At 42.8% G+C, this 17,680-nt stretch overlaps 2 protein-coding genes across 4 annotated transcripts; both read right to left on the bottom strand.

The window, feature by feature from the left end:
* Positions 1 to 2,806: 2,806 nt before the first annotated feature.
* LOC124882403 lies at positions 2,807 to 10,733 on the bottom strand. The gene is made up of 7 exons (XM_047388759.1): positions 10,439 to 10,733; positions 10,041 to 10,319; positions 9,073 to 9,162; positions 8,189 to 8,217; positions 7,982 to 8,038; positions 7,796 to 7,861; positions 2,807 to 3,181 (listed from the first exon to the last, which is right to left on the bottom strand). Coding segments are annotated over exons 1-7 (630 nt in total). The 5' UTR covers positions 10,440 to 10,733; the 3' UTR covers positions 2,807 to 3,073.
* Positions 10,734 to 12,574: 1,841 nt separating this feature from the next.
* Positions 12,575 to 16,982, bottom strand: LOC124882240. Of its 3 annotated transcripts, none has more exons than XM_047388494.1 (5): positions 16,892 to 16,982; positions 16,362 to 16,673; positions 15,964 to 16,242; positions 13,091 to 15,831; positions 12,575 to 12,760 (listed from the first exon to the last, which is right to left on the bottom strand). In XM_047388494.1, the coding sequence occupies exons 1-4, from the start codon at positions 16,926 to 16,928 to the stop codon at positions 15,608 to 15,610; spliced, it is 852 nt and encodes a 283-aa protein (XP_047244450.1). In that variant the 5' UTR covers positions 16,929 to 16,982; the 3' UTR covers positions 12,575 to 12,760; positions 13,091 to 15,607. The 3 variants fall into 3 exon arrangements, with proteins under 3 accessions (XP_047244450.1, XP_047244452.1, XP_047244451.1); XM_047388496.1 differs by having other exon boundaries at positions 13,091 to 13,195; XM_047388495.1 differs by having other exon boundaries at positions 15,964 to 16,673.
* Between the last annotated feature and the right edge of the window lie 698 nt (positions 16,983 to 17,680).

Raw genomic sequence — 17,680 nt, 5'->3', positions numbered from 1 at the left:
GGGAGCACAAGCTCCACCGGTGTACCCTGAGCAGCCTCCACTGCCTCCCCCGAGGATGAGGCGTGATTCACCGACCACCCTGAGTGCAGCCGGAGTGAACTCTCAGATGATGACTCAGATGGGCCGGTACCAATTCCTGAGAGTGGATTGCGCACCCGCCAGCTTGAGTCTCTGGCCAAAGACATAGAGCGTTTCGACCCTAATAATGCAGAATCAAACATTGATGATTATCGTAGGGAAGTTGAACGCTGTATTTTAGATTTGTACTGTCAATCAGCATGGGAAAAACTGAAGCTCATCTGGAAGACACCATTCAGGAGCGTCCATGTTTTCATGGAGAGCCTGACCACTGCAGTCCGAGACCGTTATTCAACCCTTTGCGAAGCTTTAAGGGAAGAATATTCTGTGTACACGGACCGGGCCTCCGCCACACTTGGTGCTTTCACTGTCCAGCAAAAGAAAAGCAAAGCACCCAGGGAGTATTACCGGCGCTTGAGAGCTGTTTACTTCCAAGGACGCAATACTCCCGGCATTGAGGAGGAACATGCTTTTAAATCCCTGTTCCTCCACAACCTTCGTGAAAGTGTGCGAACAAAGGCCATGAGCATGCAAGAGATCCGGAAATATACTCAGATAATATATTAAACCCCATCATCATTTGGAAGAGCTAATGGTTTAAGCCTAAACCTGTTTAAACGTTGGTTTTTGTTAAGATAACATCACATACAGGCAGGTTAAGCGTTTACAAGTCAGGAATGATTCCCTCACATTCATTTCCCCACGGTTCATAGCACCATTAGGCAGGTTCCAGTGCCTAATGGAAGTTGGACGAATAAACTATGAACCATGATTTTGTTTCTTTTATATATACATATATATGTACTGTATCTTTTTGTTGTTGTTTCACTTTGTCTCAAGGTTACCAAAGCACATGACCAAAAGAATGTAATGATGATATGAATGTATTATGTACTATATAGGAAGGTGGCCCCTTTATGGAGGTGCCTTCAGCTTGGGACCTAGACATGGTTACCGGCATCTGAAGCAGCATTCTGGAGAAGAGGTCCCATGGATTTCATTCATTCTCCTCGTTGGCCAATGAGAAAACTAAGCGAATTAAGCGTACAGGAATAAGAAGGCTTGTAAGTTTTCACTTTGCCGATCGAAGACCTGTGTTTAACACGTAACCAAAAAACCACGGAGTTTCAAGGAGACGGATTGCTACCCTTGTTTTTTGTTCCAGTCGACTGCTGACGGTCAGATCATATTTTCTTCTTTTGCCAAGGAGGCTAGAGGACGGAGATTGACCGCTCTTCTTGAAGTTTAACTGCGGAAGCAGTAACTCTCCCCCCCCCCCCCCCCCCCCCCCCCCCGCCTCAGGTGCGCTGTGAAACTAGACTGCTATAATAACTTCATGATGAAAATCAACCATTTTCTTTGTCTTCGACACTTCATGTTTTATTAGTTGCTGCCCAAAGGTTTACAACCCTTTGTGTGTGCGGACCCCCAGCGGTGGGGGATGTTTTAAAGCTCACAGTAACTGAGCCACACTTTCTGGCGGGCCGTTCCCAAAAACTCCGCTCCGCGTCACATTATCATTTGTTTGCCATAACCGCTGGTTTGATTCCAAACCTGTTTTGTTTTATTTGTTTAGTTAGATATTTTACCCTTTTTGTGTAGAACTTTGCATGTTTGACTAGGTGAAGATTATTGAATCGGAGAGCGAATTGTATCAAGACTGTTGATTTAATAAATGTTCACGTAGATAAAGAGATGTCGTTTGTGTTTATTTTGTACAAGAGTGATTTGTCAGTCAAAATAAGGTCAAAGTTCCCCACGTTTCGGCAGAAATGGTTGATTAAACAGCGACATCTAGTAATAGTTATCAATTATTACTGAGTATTTAACAGTTGTAATTATCAAGGGCTTTAGGCTACAATTACAACACCAGAGGACATCTCTGGCTTCGATTCATAAATAAGGATTTTTGGTTAAGAAATTAATTTTGTCAAATTATAATTTTCAATTATAATTATTGATAAATATTAATTAATCAATAATCATAGTCCTAACAGCCCTGATCGACTAAAGGTTTGCCTGTATAAAAACACATCCAAACTTGATAGCGTGCACAAAGCTGATCTATTAAACAGCTGCACAGAGGATGAGGTCTGTCAAATGAGCAGAATAACAGGTGCAATCCATTTAGCAGGTTTGGTTTCATGAAACGAATAGCAGTCACTGGTTTCCTGTATATTTTTACGATGTTTGAAAGGGAGGTGGTTGCTTGCATAGTGTCATGAACACGTGTTTAGGGTCGTTGTGGCATGGAGGCATTGGTTCAATCACAGAGAGTAATTTTTATTTTTAAATACTGATGAATGAAGAAAAAACTGGGCTCCAGCAATAGGGACCTATTCAGCACCACTTGGAATTTCCTTTCGACTTAAATTATGATGTCATTTTGCTTTTTAGGGGGACATTTTGCACTTTTTTCAGATAGATGGACTGTTTGATTTATACTGAACAAAAATGCCAAGTCAAAGTTATGAGTCTTTGGCCCGACATCCTTCGCATAACTGAATTTATATCTGTGTACAAGAAAGCTAGGAAAGGAAAATGTTTAAAAGCCCAGGCTATTGCATTAACATAGCTTGACAAAGGAAATTGCCACAGTACAAAATGTGGGCTATTCATAGTTATTAATAACATTAGATATAAAATAACTGATCCTTTATTTGTATTCTACCGTATGGAAGAGTTCAACACAAATGCTTCAAATTAAATCTTTATTCAGAATCAGAGTCAGCTTTATTGTCAACTTTGTACAGACAAACAAGGAATTTGACTCTGATACACTTTGCTCCCAATAATAAAGAATATATTTTTGAATGAACATATATACACAATTTACTTTACAACAGAATATAATGTGAGATCAGTCCAAGTTTGCATGGTGTTGTTCTGAAACTCTGACTGTCAAGAGTTCATCAGAGAAACATCCTGGGGGAAGAAACTGTCTCTGTGGTGGATGGTTTTAGCAGACAGCGCTCTGTAGCTGAAAAGAACATATTCACAGAGTAACGTCTGGCTTCTTTTTTTTGACTGTGGAGTAGACAACATCTTTATCAGCTTGAGGAGAGGAGATGTTCACAGTGCTGTCGGTCACAGAGTCATAGACCTATGAGAAATAGACAAGAAAACAACCTTTACCTAGAGTGGTGTTTGAATGTGTGGGCAATCTTTATTGTTTATATTCCAAATATCAACATGGAAGACGATTTCAGCGCTTAAACGAGATTTAAATAAATTATTGCATATATACTGCATTGCTGTTAAAAAAATATTGTAACAAATTAACTGAGATGATGTATTGTTTAGTCCTGAGTAAGCGATCAGCAAGTGGACAAAGCTTTGTATCCGCACATTTAATTACGTTATCTACTAACTGGTACATTGTACACTACCGACCCAGGGCTTGCTCAGCAGGTCCTGTACTTCGAGATGGCAGCAGCAGACTCACTTATTTGTGAAAATAATTAAAGCAGTTCTAAGACACCTTGTGAACTATTGATGTGTTGATAAGAAGCATGGATTTGTCATCAGTGCCCACTGTAGTTGTGAGGATGAATAAATTAGCCTGGAGGCTTATGCCATATTAATATCCTAGTTTTCTACTGTTGGTGCATTTAATGACCAATACATCTTTAAATGTTGCTGTATCTCAAATCTGTAAAGCAGTAGCATTAAGTGCTAACATGCGAACTTCAAGACATCAGAGTAAAAGAAACATGGCCAATTTAAAATGACCTGGTATTTTTTTTAAATCCTACCAAACCAACAAAGAAATTTTAGGCAAAATAACCGCAGCAAAATCAACACACACTAATGAGTTGGCTGGTTTATTTAACAGCCAAGGTGGAAAGAACAAACAGCAGCTTCAATGCTGAACAGTTCTCCAGTTTTTGCATTTTGTCTTTTTTTTATAATGTGTCCTGTCTGGCATGGTAGCCCTCAGAATTGTTGTCTGAGTGCCAAGAAGAAGCTCAACAGATTTACTTTCACAAGTGGAGCATACAGCTTTCGCTACAACGCTGCGCTTGATATATTTATGACGGAAACAAAAAGGAATAAAGGAAGAAAGAAACAGAGAGAGAGGTAGGGCAAAAAGTTAAAAGAGAGTAGATAAAAATAGAGGAAAGAAAGAAGGATAAAGAGAATATAAGATAACACCTTAGAGGTCTGCTACTACACCTGCAGAAAGAGAGAGAAAAAAACCTACAGGGACAAACAACCAATGCAAATATAACAGCATCAACATTACAGAAAGTACATACAGTACTAATTAATACATGATGCATTTAGTGGAAGCACAGCTTTATATATAGTATATCTGTAAACACCTGAATCCAAACAGCTGTAGTTGTTTGTGTGAGCATGCTTGTGTTTATCCATAAGAATGTTTCTCCATAAGAATATTCAATAGCTGGCTTGAAGTCCCACAGACCACGGGTCTGAACACGGGAGCACAGGAGGACCACTGCCGGGACTACTGCACACCCAGCCAGAGAAGATCAGATGAGAGCCCTGGGGAAATCACCCAGTAGGCGCAACAGTGCAGAAGCCCGAGGGAGCTGCAGCGACGAGCCCACAGGCCCCGTTGGCAGCCGGCTATGCTGGAGTAGATCCAGCCATGTACACAGAAACCCGAGACCCAAGGGTAAGCCTCCTCCCAGCAGTGGCCCGACAGAGCCGGAGTGCCTAGGCCCCACCAAGCAGCCACCGGCTCACTCCCCAGCCCCCGGCACCGAGAACCACCACTGACGTTCAGATATACCAGCCCATTGGCAGGTAGTGTGACGGGGGGAAGGCTTCACATTTGACAGGGGACCTAGGATGATCCAGAAAAACGGTCAGCACAAGACCGAACCCAAGTCAGCAAAACAGGCAAACAGTGTTCGATATCGGTGTCCTTGTTGGGGGTGGCCCTGTGGGGAGGTTCATGTTGGGGTTCACTGGGGGTGGGAGGCTCATGGGGTTGGGATTGGAGCTCATTGGGGGGTCGGAACTGCTCCGTCCTGGGGCGACTCTGATTGGCGGGCTGGTTTGGGCCATGTGGACCCCTCTTTTGTACATAGCCCCCTCTCCGGAGGTGGATGGGGGTTGTTGGGGACTGGGTTCAGGGCGGGGGCCGGGCCAGGCCGGGGCCGCCCGGGTCTGGGCGGTGCCGGCGCTGTCTGCCTGTCTCTGCCCCAGGAGGGAAGGGGACCACCTCCTGGGTCCGAGGGCTGGTTGCCCCTAGGGGGTACCGGCGCCTGGACCTGGGAGTATAGAGTATGCATGGGGAGTGTGAGTGAGTGTATGACGTCCATTGTTGTTTGTCTTTACGTTGGGTGCAAGTGATTTTATGTGTATGCATGAGGGTGGGAGTGGGTGATTGTGACTGTGAGTGCCTGTTTTTTTTTTTTGTGACAGGTTGGGTCTTGGACTGCTCCCTCTCCTGGATCAGCTTAGGCCCCCCCATCTTATGGGGGGCCTATTTCCTTCCCGCCACACTACCTGCCGGTGGTTGGAGTCTCTGCCCTCTGGTGTACTTGAGGTTCTCTGTGTCTGGGGCTGGGTGCTTTGGTGTGTGCTGGCTCACTCCCGGTGGCTGCTTGCCGGGGCCTGGCCCCCTGGGCTCTGTCGGGCCTCTGCTTGGGGGGTGGTGTGTCACGGGGTCTTGGGTCTCAGGGTCCATGGCTGGATCTGCTCGGGCGTGGACGGCTGCTGGCGGGGCCTTTGGGCTCGTCGCTGCTTCTCCCTGGGGCGTCTGCATTGTCGCTGCTGGGTGGCTCCCCTGGGACTCTCCACTGCTCTTCTCTGGGTGTGTTGTGGTAGTTCCGGCGGTGGTTCTCCTGGGGTTCCTGTGCTTTGGGGGGCCTTTGGATATCTGTGGCTTGGATCTCCTCAGTGTCCGCCCGGGGACCATGGGGCAGGCCTGTGTGGTCCTCAAACTCCCTATTGCATATTTTTGTGGAGAAACCTTGTATACAAAAGCGCGTCCACACTCATACTCACAGGTGTTAAGCTTCAGGTGTTGACAGATACACAGAGGTTTTATATTGGGCTGCACCTCTCACTAAGTACATTTTACATACATAAATACCGTGTGCTATTTTGTTAAAGGAAAAAAAAACAGCTGCAGGTGTATAAGCAAGCAGGGTGTAATCTTTTATTCTCTTCATCCTTCTTTCTCTGCTCCACTCTTTCCTTCCTTTCTCCCCTTTTTCCCTTTTGCCCCATCTCTCTCTTTTTCAAGCTTCTGTTTTCCTTTTCATTTCAGTCTCCGTGTCCGTAGCAATTGAAATATTCCCAAAGAAGTTTATAATAAAGTTTCTTTATTATAAGTTTATTTTCGGACAGGACAAGGTAAAAAAAAAAAACATTAAAAAAAAAAACAGGCAAACACAGTCACAATCGCACCTTCCCACCCTCATGCATAAGCATGCAAATAGTCACACCCAATGAAAAGACGCACAAGAATAGACGCCATACACTTACTCGTACTCCCCATACATACTCTTTACTCCCAGGTCCAGTTACTGATACCCCAGAGGGGCAACCAACCCCCGGACCCAGAAGGTAGTCCCCTTCATTCCAGATTGGACACAGGCAGACTGCCCGAGCCACCAGTCCACAATTAGGGCCGGGTCCTGCCCAAACCCCCCCACTAACAAACCAAAAGAGGCGTCCACCTGGTCCACGCAACAAACCAGGCAACCAGAGCCACCCCAGGACAAAATACTCACAACCCCCCAAAGAATTCCACTTTCAACCCCATGAACCTCCCACCCCCAACATGAAATTCCCCACCGGCCACCCCCAACCAGAACACAGATATTGAAAATATGTCCCCGAACACAACTGCCAGGAATTTCCTCCCCACAGGGGCAAATGCCACCAAGAGAGTTCCACCTGCGAAAAGCCAATGAAGACATAACCACACACTCTCCCCTGCCCATCACGCCCTCAAACCACACATCACACTGCGAAGGCAAGGCATCAGCCTTGTGTGATGACACCTCAGCCACTTGACGCAAGCGTAACAGAGCAGACACCTCAAAGCCCTATACCTACACTGGACGCCCCAACCTCACACCAAGATGGGATCAACTTACCAAGTAGTCGGCAGCAGGGGGCGTGCACCTGGGGCCAATGGCCCCCACCATGCCCCCACAAACACACAAGCACACAACTTGACTGCCCAGTGAGTACAACAAGCCAGTTAAGCTCCACCATAACCACCCGGCCAATATGAATGCTGCCTACTCCACATCCGAAAAGGGATGCAATCCTGCACACCACACACACTGCAATCCTGCCGCTGCACCCCCCAACCCACCGCAATAAACAAAACCGAATTCCTGACTTTTAAATAAACCTAGTGTGAACCCATGTGCACAACAACTTCTCTGAATTTTGATTGTTTTCCTTGTCAGAGTTTTGGTGTCATGTTCTACATATATGCAGCAACGGTGCTTTTTGCCAACTTGAAAACAGCTGCTGTTTATAAAGTTGTTGGAAGCATATCTCTCTATATTAATTCCAAACAACAATAAGTCTGTGAGATGCAAATCATCTGACTGATTCCAAATTCTAAAATTTTAAGTTTAGACCTATTCCTTTTAGACTTTGTTCACTAATGTGTCGTTAAAGGATTGTTTCAACCCTTTTTTGTGCCATTATGCTAAATAATTAGGCAGAAGTTTAAAATATCATGGTTCATGTTTCAATAATAAAAGAAACCACTCACCTGTTTTTTCCTCTTGGTGTTTTTGTCATGGCATACTGAGGCATACACATCCCCATCAGAATCAACCTGTACATAGAAAGAAGTTGATTAGCTCATATATGTATTTCAATGAGTTTACGATAATCTTTTCTGTGAATACAATTAATCTGTTAACAATTTAAAGTGTGGTGGGGTTTGAACTTTTACCACATCCTCTCTGGTTTCTGGATTCAAAATAGTCACTTCAGGTTGTAAGTTTGGTTCCTGCCAAAAATACAGAAAAAGCAGCGTCTATGTGTAGGTTCTTGATTTTTTTTTAACGTTCAAAATAGATGAATTAATGAATGAGACTTCAACCATGTAAGCATTATTTAAGCAAAAATATAACGAATTTAGTTGTTAACTTAAACTCACTGAGTTATCTTCAATCTTTGTTTTTATTTCTGAAAAAAAAACAATGGAAATAAATTCAGCTTTCAGAGTGTAATGCAAAAGAGTCAGCCCTGTTTATTAATGATCACCAAATGCAGAAAAGATGTGCTGTTGTGTATCATAGCAACAATCTTTAGGTATTTTGTTATAAGTTTATGACTAAGCTATCATCTTCTTGTGTTCTGGTAAAATAATATTAATGAAGTCAAATGCATAAAGCATTTAGGGTAAATCAGCTTTTTTCACTCTTTGATATCAACTTAGGGTGTATTCATACACGGAAAGTCCTCAGGTCCTCGTTTGTTGCTCCCATTGGGGCAGAAATTACAAGGGTGGGACAGAGCACAGACCCGGAAATGAAGAGGGCTATCACAGAAATCTTATGTGCTGCATTTTGTTCTGCATATTTGTATCATTATTACAGCTGCAAGGGCAGCTTATTGAACACAGAGTTTATGACGTTCTATTTCTAAAATTGTAACAGAGTTGACCAATGCGTGCTGCAATCTGAAGGAGATGACGTGCTCTGCGTACCCCGACCTACAACTGGCTGGCAGCAGATGCTAAGCAACAGATGGATGATCAGGTATGATTTCACTTTTGCTACCAGCTACAGTAGCTTGTTAAATCCAAAGAGACGTATATTTTTTGTACATGGGTCGAATCGAGGCCATTTTGTATTCACACCAAAATCGAACCGCTCTACACTGGAAAGGGATCGAGACCACCTTAAAAAGTGGGTCTCAGTCTGGTCTTCAGGAAATGAACTCTGGTCCGTTTAATACGGAGCAAAAGTGGAAGGTGGGAATACACCCTTTAAAACAGATTAACATCTAAATAAATGATTCATCTGTGAATAAACTGACCTTTAGTTTTCTTCCATTTGATGAACACCAGAATGATTATTAAGATGCCTGTTGAAGCCACAGAAACAACAATATACCACCAGGACCAACCTGAAAAGAGAATTAGCTTTATTAAACAAATGGCTGAATGGGAAAACAAACTGAGGCATCCAGACAGATGGAGAAAGGTTTCCACCAAAAGACAAGAGAGAGTTTGACAATGGCAAACTTAAAAATGTTTTTTTATGAGATATTTTCTATTTTTTGAAATGAGGTTCTGTGTGGTGGTTTTCAGTACCTTTTAATGATTTTCCATAATTTTTCAAATACAATCATGTGAAAAAGTCTGCAACTTATTAGTTTACTAAACTCTTGGCTGACGTAAATTTATAAAGGACAATCTTTTATCAGCCACTCAGACTGGCTATTACAGCTGTCAGCCTCGGCACATATAATTTATTTATTTATTATTAATTTAAACAAATGCTACCAGATTACAGATTACATGCAGAAGACTAGATGATTTCAAATCACCTAATGTACCATTAGCTGACTGCAACAGAAAACTGTCTTAAAAGCTAACATTTCTCCACTGTACATAGCATTTGGTCGGACATTTATGTGAGAACATTTTATTTCTACAAAAAACAAATTTTTAATGTTAGTGCAGCTTAGATACTGATTGTTTATAACTAAAGAATCATTTTGATAAGGTTGACTGTTTTTAAATTATAATCATGCGGGGGCCTATTGCTTTTTATATTCTTGTAAATATTTTTGTATTAAATGTTTTATTGTGCTGTCACTATGTTGTATCTTCAAGTGAGACAAAACAGTAACAACCTACACTAAACTAGACACACTACATGCTCCGTTTTTGCAAAAGACAGTAATAGAAGTTATAGAAACCATAGAAGCAATGATTTGAGTTTTCGTACACGACTGTTCTCAGCTTTAGACGATTTTTAAACAGTTCATCAGGTTCTCACCTGTATTCTGAACCGGAGAGTCCTGGATGAAGGTGAACAGCTGAACATCTTCAGTGGAGTTGTTTGTAACTTTACACTTTATTGACCTAAAGAATGCTGACTTTTGATGAAGGGAAGTTGTCAGTGCCACAGTAGAACGATGGCTGGGTGGTGATGGATCTGCCTGTGAGGATGTTTCACCTTTCCCCTCATACAGCCACTCTACTGTGTGTCTAAAGTGGTTATAATCCACCACAGAGCAGTTAAAGACAACTGAATCATTGATCTTCTGTTCAGTCACTGGTGAAGATGGAGATGATGAGAAATGGACATCAAATGTTACATTACCTTCATCATTCTAATGTTTCAGTATGTTGTTCTAACAGAACAGCTTCCGCAGGAAACATGTAAATACTCACTGTGAATAACAGACAGATAATAAACAAAGTTTGGTTCTGATGTCAACTGTCTGCAGGTGTACTGACCAACATCCTTAATGATGACCTTCTTTATAACCAGAGAACAGTTAACAGTCACCTTCAGTCTGTCTGATTTATCTGCTGAATTTATCTGAATCTGCCCAGCTTCAAACAGCGTCGCTGACGTTGAACTGATGAAGCTCCAAGAGGTTCTGTCACAGTTATTCCGACCTTCAGTCACTTTATTACAAGGCAAAATGACTTCATCACCAACTCTGACAGTGACGACGGAAACATGTTGCTCTGCAGCTGCTGTTCAGAGAAAAAGTCAGAAAATGTTTAAAATGTTTGTTCAACATGTAACTAATGATAATATTTATTAAGAGGAGATGAAGTACAATCTATTATAAATAAAATCTATATAAGCATTGTATCTCAGGAATCAACAAAACAAGCCTTTTAGTTAATGGAAGAATGTGTAGCATAAATATTAATTCATCTTGTAAAGTTATTCTTAAAAGTTAACTTACCTGTAAATATAAGCATCAGTATCAGTAGTAAATGCATTTTAATCTCTCTGTCTTAAATCATTGTTCTTCTCTGTCTCTCTTTCTGTTTGTTAACAAATGATTCAGCGGCTGAAAGTGGTTTCTTCTTAAAGCTGAAAATGTTGCATGCTGCTTAGGGTTTGCAAGGTGTTACTTCCTCATGTTCAGTTTTTCTGTCACGTCAAGAACTTAGGAATTATTTTAGAAACTTTTAATTTAACTTTTAGTTTAATCTAACATCTGGGGATATTTTATGGTATTTTATGTAACACTTATGTAACACTAGTTTTAATATGTGCCAAAAATATACAGTTTTATATAAAATGAACACAAAGTGTGGGTGCGTCTGAGGTTAGAGAAGCGTTAGTTTCATTTGTGAGCAGAACCTCTCTGAATGTGGGAACAGAAGCACGTGACTTAGTTTTCCATCTTCTCTTTTTATACATATGTATATATATATAAAGTATTTGTTATTAGTTTGAAGTGGTTTTCATTTAATTATTCTAAATTGGATTTGGAGTTATATATATTTTTATAAGTCATTTCCTGTCTATTACATAACAAACCTCCTACAGACAGGCCTTGGCTGAGCTTGTTGCCATGTTAACTCTTCGCCTCTTTTGGTTTGTCAGAGCAACACCTTGAAAATGTGACAGGAAGCCACTGAAACATGAGCCCACGATCTGCAAGGAAGGTAGTAAAAGGTACAGAGTGTTGTGGGTGGCTGGCAAGGGCAGAAGCCTGGGTATGCATTCTGCTATTCTTATAAACTGGTTCCAAAGGCTGCACGATGGAGCGGTGTGTAGCAGTGTGTAGCACTGCTGTGTTGTAGCAATGAATGTTGTATTTATTGGTTACTCCAAATTGCCCTTAGATGTGAGTATGTCTGCACTTAGTTAGTTTTTCCTTTGTGTCTCTGTGTTGCCCTGTGATTGACTACTGAGCTGTCCACGGTCAACCTAGGCACCAGCACCCCTGCAGCCCTGCAAGGAAAAGCGAGTATAGACAATGGATGGATTCATATCCGGACCAGGATTTTAATCTAACTTTCAGAAAATGAGCTGCAACTGTTCTGTGAGGTTGCATGATACCAACTACATGTAACTTGCACATGTAACTCAGACTGACCAATCGCAAGGAGAGTAACTGAGCTGCTCATTTGCCCCTTGGAAGGGGTACTCTCTTGGTATTCTGACAGTCTCTGGGTACTTCAGTAGTGATGTAGTTAATGAGTTAATAATAGAGGTTCCAGCGACCAAGGAGACCAGCAGGCCTAAAGTAAAGGAGAGAAAAATATTCCCATAGTGTGAGCTGTATGGTCCTGATGTATATAAAAAAGGATTGTCCTAAAAACTGTAGGAACATCTTATATCAGGTAGAATTTGTGTATGTGATGGTATTTCTAAATGAAATAGTTATGTGATGCTTTTAACACAAACTAAATACTCTAAATGATCCTTGAATGATTCATAACTTTATTTAGTCGTGTCCAAAGTCAGTCCTCAAAGGTCAGTGTACAAAATTTTTTACATCTTTCCCTGGTTCAATACGCCTGAATAAAATGATGGTTCATTACAAGACCTCAAAGTTATTCAATGAAAATAATTTTCTTTATTTAGAATGCAAATTTCCTAAAAAACATCAGATGTCCTTCAGTGCAACTGGTTATCTTTGATGAGTTGATGCTGAAGCTGTTGATCACTGGAGTCTGACAGTAGAAGTATCTTCTGTTTTCATACATGACTGTTACTTCACAATCCTCCACGTACCTGTGCTGAAAACAAGACAACACACATTCTGTATTAGCAGCAAGGATATATATTTAATATTCTTCTAAAATTTCTCACAATTATCACCAACATAATAAATCATCATTGTGTTGTTTTCTTTGCAACATTTTCTGTTTGATTTTTTTTTAAATCTACATGTAAGAACAAAAATCAAAAACACTTTATTCACTTCTTTTTCTTATTGATTTTAACATTCACAATTTAAACTGAGTTTCTTCTGATGAAACAGAACCAACTTGGTTTATATTTCAACTGTACAAATTCTGGTTTCTCTGGGCTTTTTGTGTAAAAGCTTCATCTGTGCATGTTCTCACCATTTCTTTTGGTCCTCGTGTTGACTGTAAAAACAGATATCAGGAGAGCTACCAAACCCACAGGCACAATAATGCATCTCAGTACATACAATGTATATGGAAAACCTGAAAATACACAGATTGAACCTAAATAAGATAAAATGCATCAACAGTGAAGTACTGAGCCAAAATACAAGCTTCATAATCTAAAAAGATAACAGCAAGAGAAACAATAATCTTCTTATTTTTTTGTAATGTCCATCCATCCATCCATCCATCCATCCATCCATCGTCTTCCGCTTATCTTGGGCCAGGTCGCGGGGGCAGCTGGGGGCAGGTGCCTAAGCCGAGAGACCCAGACTTTCCTCTCCCCAGCCATTCTCCCTCAGCTCGTCCGGGGGAATCCCAAGGCGTTCCACGGCCAGCGGAGAAACATAGTCCCTCTGGGCCACCTCCCAGCGGGACAAGCCCAGAACACCTCACCAGGGAGCCATCCAGGAGGCATCCTAACCAGATGCCCGAGCCACCTCAACTGGCTCCTCTCGTCGTGGAGAAGCAGCAGGTCTACTTTGAGTCCCTCCCGGATGACCGAGCTTCTCACCCTATCTCTAAGGGAGAGCCCAGACGCCCTGCGGAGGAAACTCATTTCGGCCGCCTGTATCCGTGATCTCGTTCTTTCGGTCAGGACCCAAAGCTCATGACCATAGATGAGGGTAGGAACGTAGATCGACCGGTAAATCGAGAGCTTCGCTTTTTGACAAAGCTCTCTCTTCGCCATGACAGACTGGTACAGTGCCCACATCACTGCTGACGCAACACCAATCCAGCTATCAATCTCCTGCTCCATTTTTCCCTCATTCGTGAACAAGACCCCAAGATACTTGAACTCCTCCACTTGAGGCAGGACCCCCCCCCGACCCCAGAGAACGCACTCTACCTCTACCCTTTTCCAGCTCAAGACCATGGCCCCGGACTTGGAGGCACTGATTCTCATCCCAGCCGCTTCACACTCAGCTGCAAACTGCTCCAGTGAGAGCTGTAGATCACGAGCTGATGAAGCCCAATAGGACCTCATCAATCACAAAAAGCACAGACACAATCCTACGGCCACCAAAAGGGATCCCCTCAACACCTTGGCTGCGCCTAGAAATTCTGTCCATAAAAGTTATGAACAGAATCGGTGACAAAGGGCAACCTTGGCCGAGTCCAACCCTAAACGGAAACGAATCCGACTTACTGCCGGCAATGCGGACCAAGCTCTGACACCAGTAGTACAGCCCGTATCAAAGGGCCTGGTACCCCATACTCCCGGAGTACACCCCACAAGATTCCCCGAGGGACACGGTCGAACGCCTTCTCCAAGTCCACAAAGCACATGTTGACTGGTTGGGCAAACTCCCATGAACCCTCCAGGACCCTGCTGAGGGTGTAGAGCTGGTACAGTGTTCCCTGGCCAGGAGGAAAACCACACTGCTCTTCCTGAATCCGAGGTTCGACTATCCTACAGACCCTCCTCTCCAGAACCCCCGAATAGACCTTGCCATGGAGGCTTAAGAGTCTGACTCCCCTATAGCTGGAACACACTCTATGGTCCCCCTATACCACCCTGGTCTGCCAATCCAGTGGATCTGCCCCCACTGTCCATGCGATGTTGCAGAGTCGTGTTAACCAACACAACCCTATGACATCCAGAGCCTTAAGGTACTCCGGGCGAATCTCATCCACCGCCGGGGCTTTACCACCGATGAGCTTTTTAATCACCTCGGTTACCTCTGTACCAGATATTGGAGAGGACGCCCCAAGGTCCCCAGGTTCCGCTTCCTCAGTGGAAGACGTGCCAGTTGGATTGAGGAGGTCTTTGAAGTACTCTGCACACCAACCCACAACGTCCTGATTTGAGGTCAGCAGCACACCCTCCCCACTGTAAACAGTGTCAGTGGTGTACCTCTTCCCCCCCTGAGACACTGGATGCTGGACCAGAATCACCTCAAAGCCGTACGGAAGTCGTTTTCCATGGCCTCTCCGAACTCCTCCCGCGTCCGAGTTTTTACCTCAGCAACCATCCGAGCTGCATGCTGCTTGGACTGCCGGTCCTCATCAGCTGTTTCCAAAGTCCCACAGGCCAAAAAGACCCGATAGGACTCCTTCTTCAGCCTGACAGCATTCCTCACCGCCGGGGTCCACCAGCGGGTTCCAGGATTGCCGCCGCGACAGGCACCAACAACCTTGCGACCACAGCTCCGGTAAGCTGCCTGGGCAATGGAGGTGTTAAACATGGCCAACTTGGACTCAGTGTCCCCCACCTCCCACGGAACGTGTTTGAAGCTCTTCTGCAGGTGGGAGTTGAAGCTCCACCTCATGGGAGACTCTGCCAGGCATTCCCAGCTGACCCTCAAGATTCGTTTGAGTCTGCCAGGTCTGACCTTCATCCTCCTCCACCATTGGAGCCAGCTCACAACCAGGTAGTGGTCTGTGGAAAGCTCCGCTCCCGTCTTCACCTGAGTATGTGGCCGCAGATCAGATGACATGACAACAAAGTCAATCATCGAACTGACAAGGTCTCTGCCTTCGGCCGCCACCCATACCACAATGCACCCGACCCCTTTGGCCCCTCCCACAGGTGGTGAGCCCATCTGAAGAGGGACCCACGTTTCCTCTTCGGGTTTTGCCCGGCCGGGCCCCATGGATGAAAGCCCGACCACCAGGCACACGCCAGCGTGCCCCACCTCCAGGCCTGGCTCCAGAGTGGGGCCCCGGTGACTCTTTTTAGAAAAGACAATAAGAACAAGCAACAAACCTGAAAAATGCATGAAATTTAGGACTTCTTCAGTGAGATTTCTTACACGACTGTTCTCAGCTTTAGACGATTTTTAAACAGTTCATCAGGTTCTCACCTGTATTCTGAACCGGAGAGTCCTGGATGAAGGTGAACAGCTGAACATCTTCAGTGGAGTTGTTTGTAACTTTACACTTTATTGACCTAAAGAATGCTGACTTTTGATGAAGGGAAGTTGTCAGTGCCACAGTAGAACGATGGCTGGGTGGTGATGGATCTGCCTGTGAGGATGTTTCACCTTTCCCCTCATACAGCCACTCTACTGTGTGTCTAAAGTGGTTATAATCCACCACAGAGCAGTTAAAGACAACTGAATTATTGATCTTCTGTTCAGTCACTGGTGAAGATGGAGATGATGAGAAATGGACATCAAATGTTACATTACCTTCATCATTCTAATGTTTCAGTATGTTGTTCTAACAGAACAGCTTCCGCAGGAAACATGTAAATACTCACTGTGAATAACAGACAGATAATAAACAAAGTTTGGTTCTGATGTCAACTGTCTGCAGGTGTACTGACCAACATCCTTAATGATGACCTTCTTTATAACCAGATAACAGTTAACAGTCACCTTCAGTCTGTCTGATTTATCTGCTGAATTTATCTGAATCTGCCCAGCTTCAAACAGCGTCGCTGACGTTGAACTGATGAAGCTCCAAGAGGTTCTGTCACAGTTATTCCGACCTTCAGTCACTTTATTACAAGGCAAAATGACTTCATCACCAACTCTGACAGTGACGACGGAAACATGTTGCTTTGCAGCTGCTGTTCAGAGAAAAAGTCAGAAAATGTTTAAAATGTTTGTTCAACATGTAACTAATGATAATATTTATTAAGAGGAGATGAAGTACAACCTATTATAAATAAAATCTATATAAGCATTGTATCTCAGGAATCAACAAAACAAGCCTTTTAGTTAATGGAAGAATGTGTAGCATAAATATTAATTCATCTTGTAAAGTTATTCTTAAAAGTTAACTTACCTGTAAATATAAGCATCAGTATCAGTAGTAAATGCATTTTAATCTCTCTGTCTTAAATCATTGTTCTTCTCTGTCTCTCTTTCTGTTTGTTAACAAATGATTCAGCGGCTGAAAGTGGTTTCTTCTTAAAGCTGAAAATGTTGCATGCTGCTTAGGGTTTGCAAGGTGTTACTTCCTCATGTTCAGTTTTTCTGTCACGTCAAGAACTTAGGAATTCTTTTAGAAACTTTTAATTTAACTTTTAGTTTAATCTAACATCTGGGGATATTTTATGGTATTTTATGTAACACTTATGTAACACTAGTTTTAATATGTGCCAAAAATATACAGTTTTATATAAAATGAACACAAAGTGTGGGTGCGTCTGAGGTTAGAGAAGCGTTAGTTTCATTTGTGAGCAGAACCTCTCTGAATGTGGGAACAGAAGCACGTGACTTAGTTTTCCGTCTTCGCTTTTTATACATATGTATATATATATATATATATATATATATATATATATATATATATATATAAAGTATTTGTTATTAGTTTGAAGCTGTTTTCATTTAATTATTCTAAATTGGATTTGGAGTTATATATATTTTTATAAGTCATTTCCTGTCTATTACATAACAAACCTCCTACAGACAGGCCTTGGCTGAGCTTGTTGCCAAGTTAACCCTTCGTCTCTTTTGGTTTGTCAGAGCAACACCTTGAAAATGTGACAGGAAGCCACTGAAACGTGAGCCCAGGATCTGCAAGAAAGGTAGTAAAAGGTACAGAGTGTTGTGGGTGGCTGGCAAGGGC

The sequence above is a fragment of the Girardinichthys multiradiatus genome, chromosome 15 (genome assembly GCF_021462225.1).
Source record: "Girardinichthys multiradiatus isolate DD_20200921_A chromosome 15, DD_fGirMul_XY1, whole genome shotgun sequence".
In the NCBI taxonomy this organism is placed as follows: Eukaryota; Metazoa; Chordata; class Actinopteri; order Cyprinodontiformes; family Goodeidae; genus Girardinichthys; species Girardinichthys multiradiatus.
Note: the sequence above shows the minus strand (reverse complement) of the source record. Positions and strands in the feature narration are given on the sequence as shown.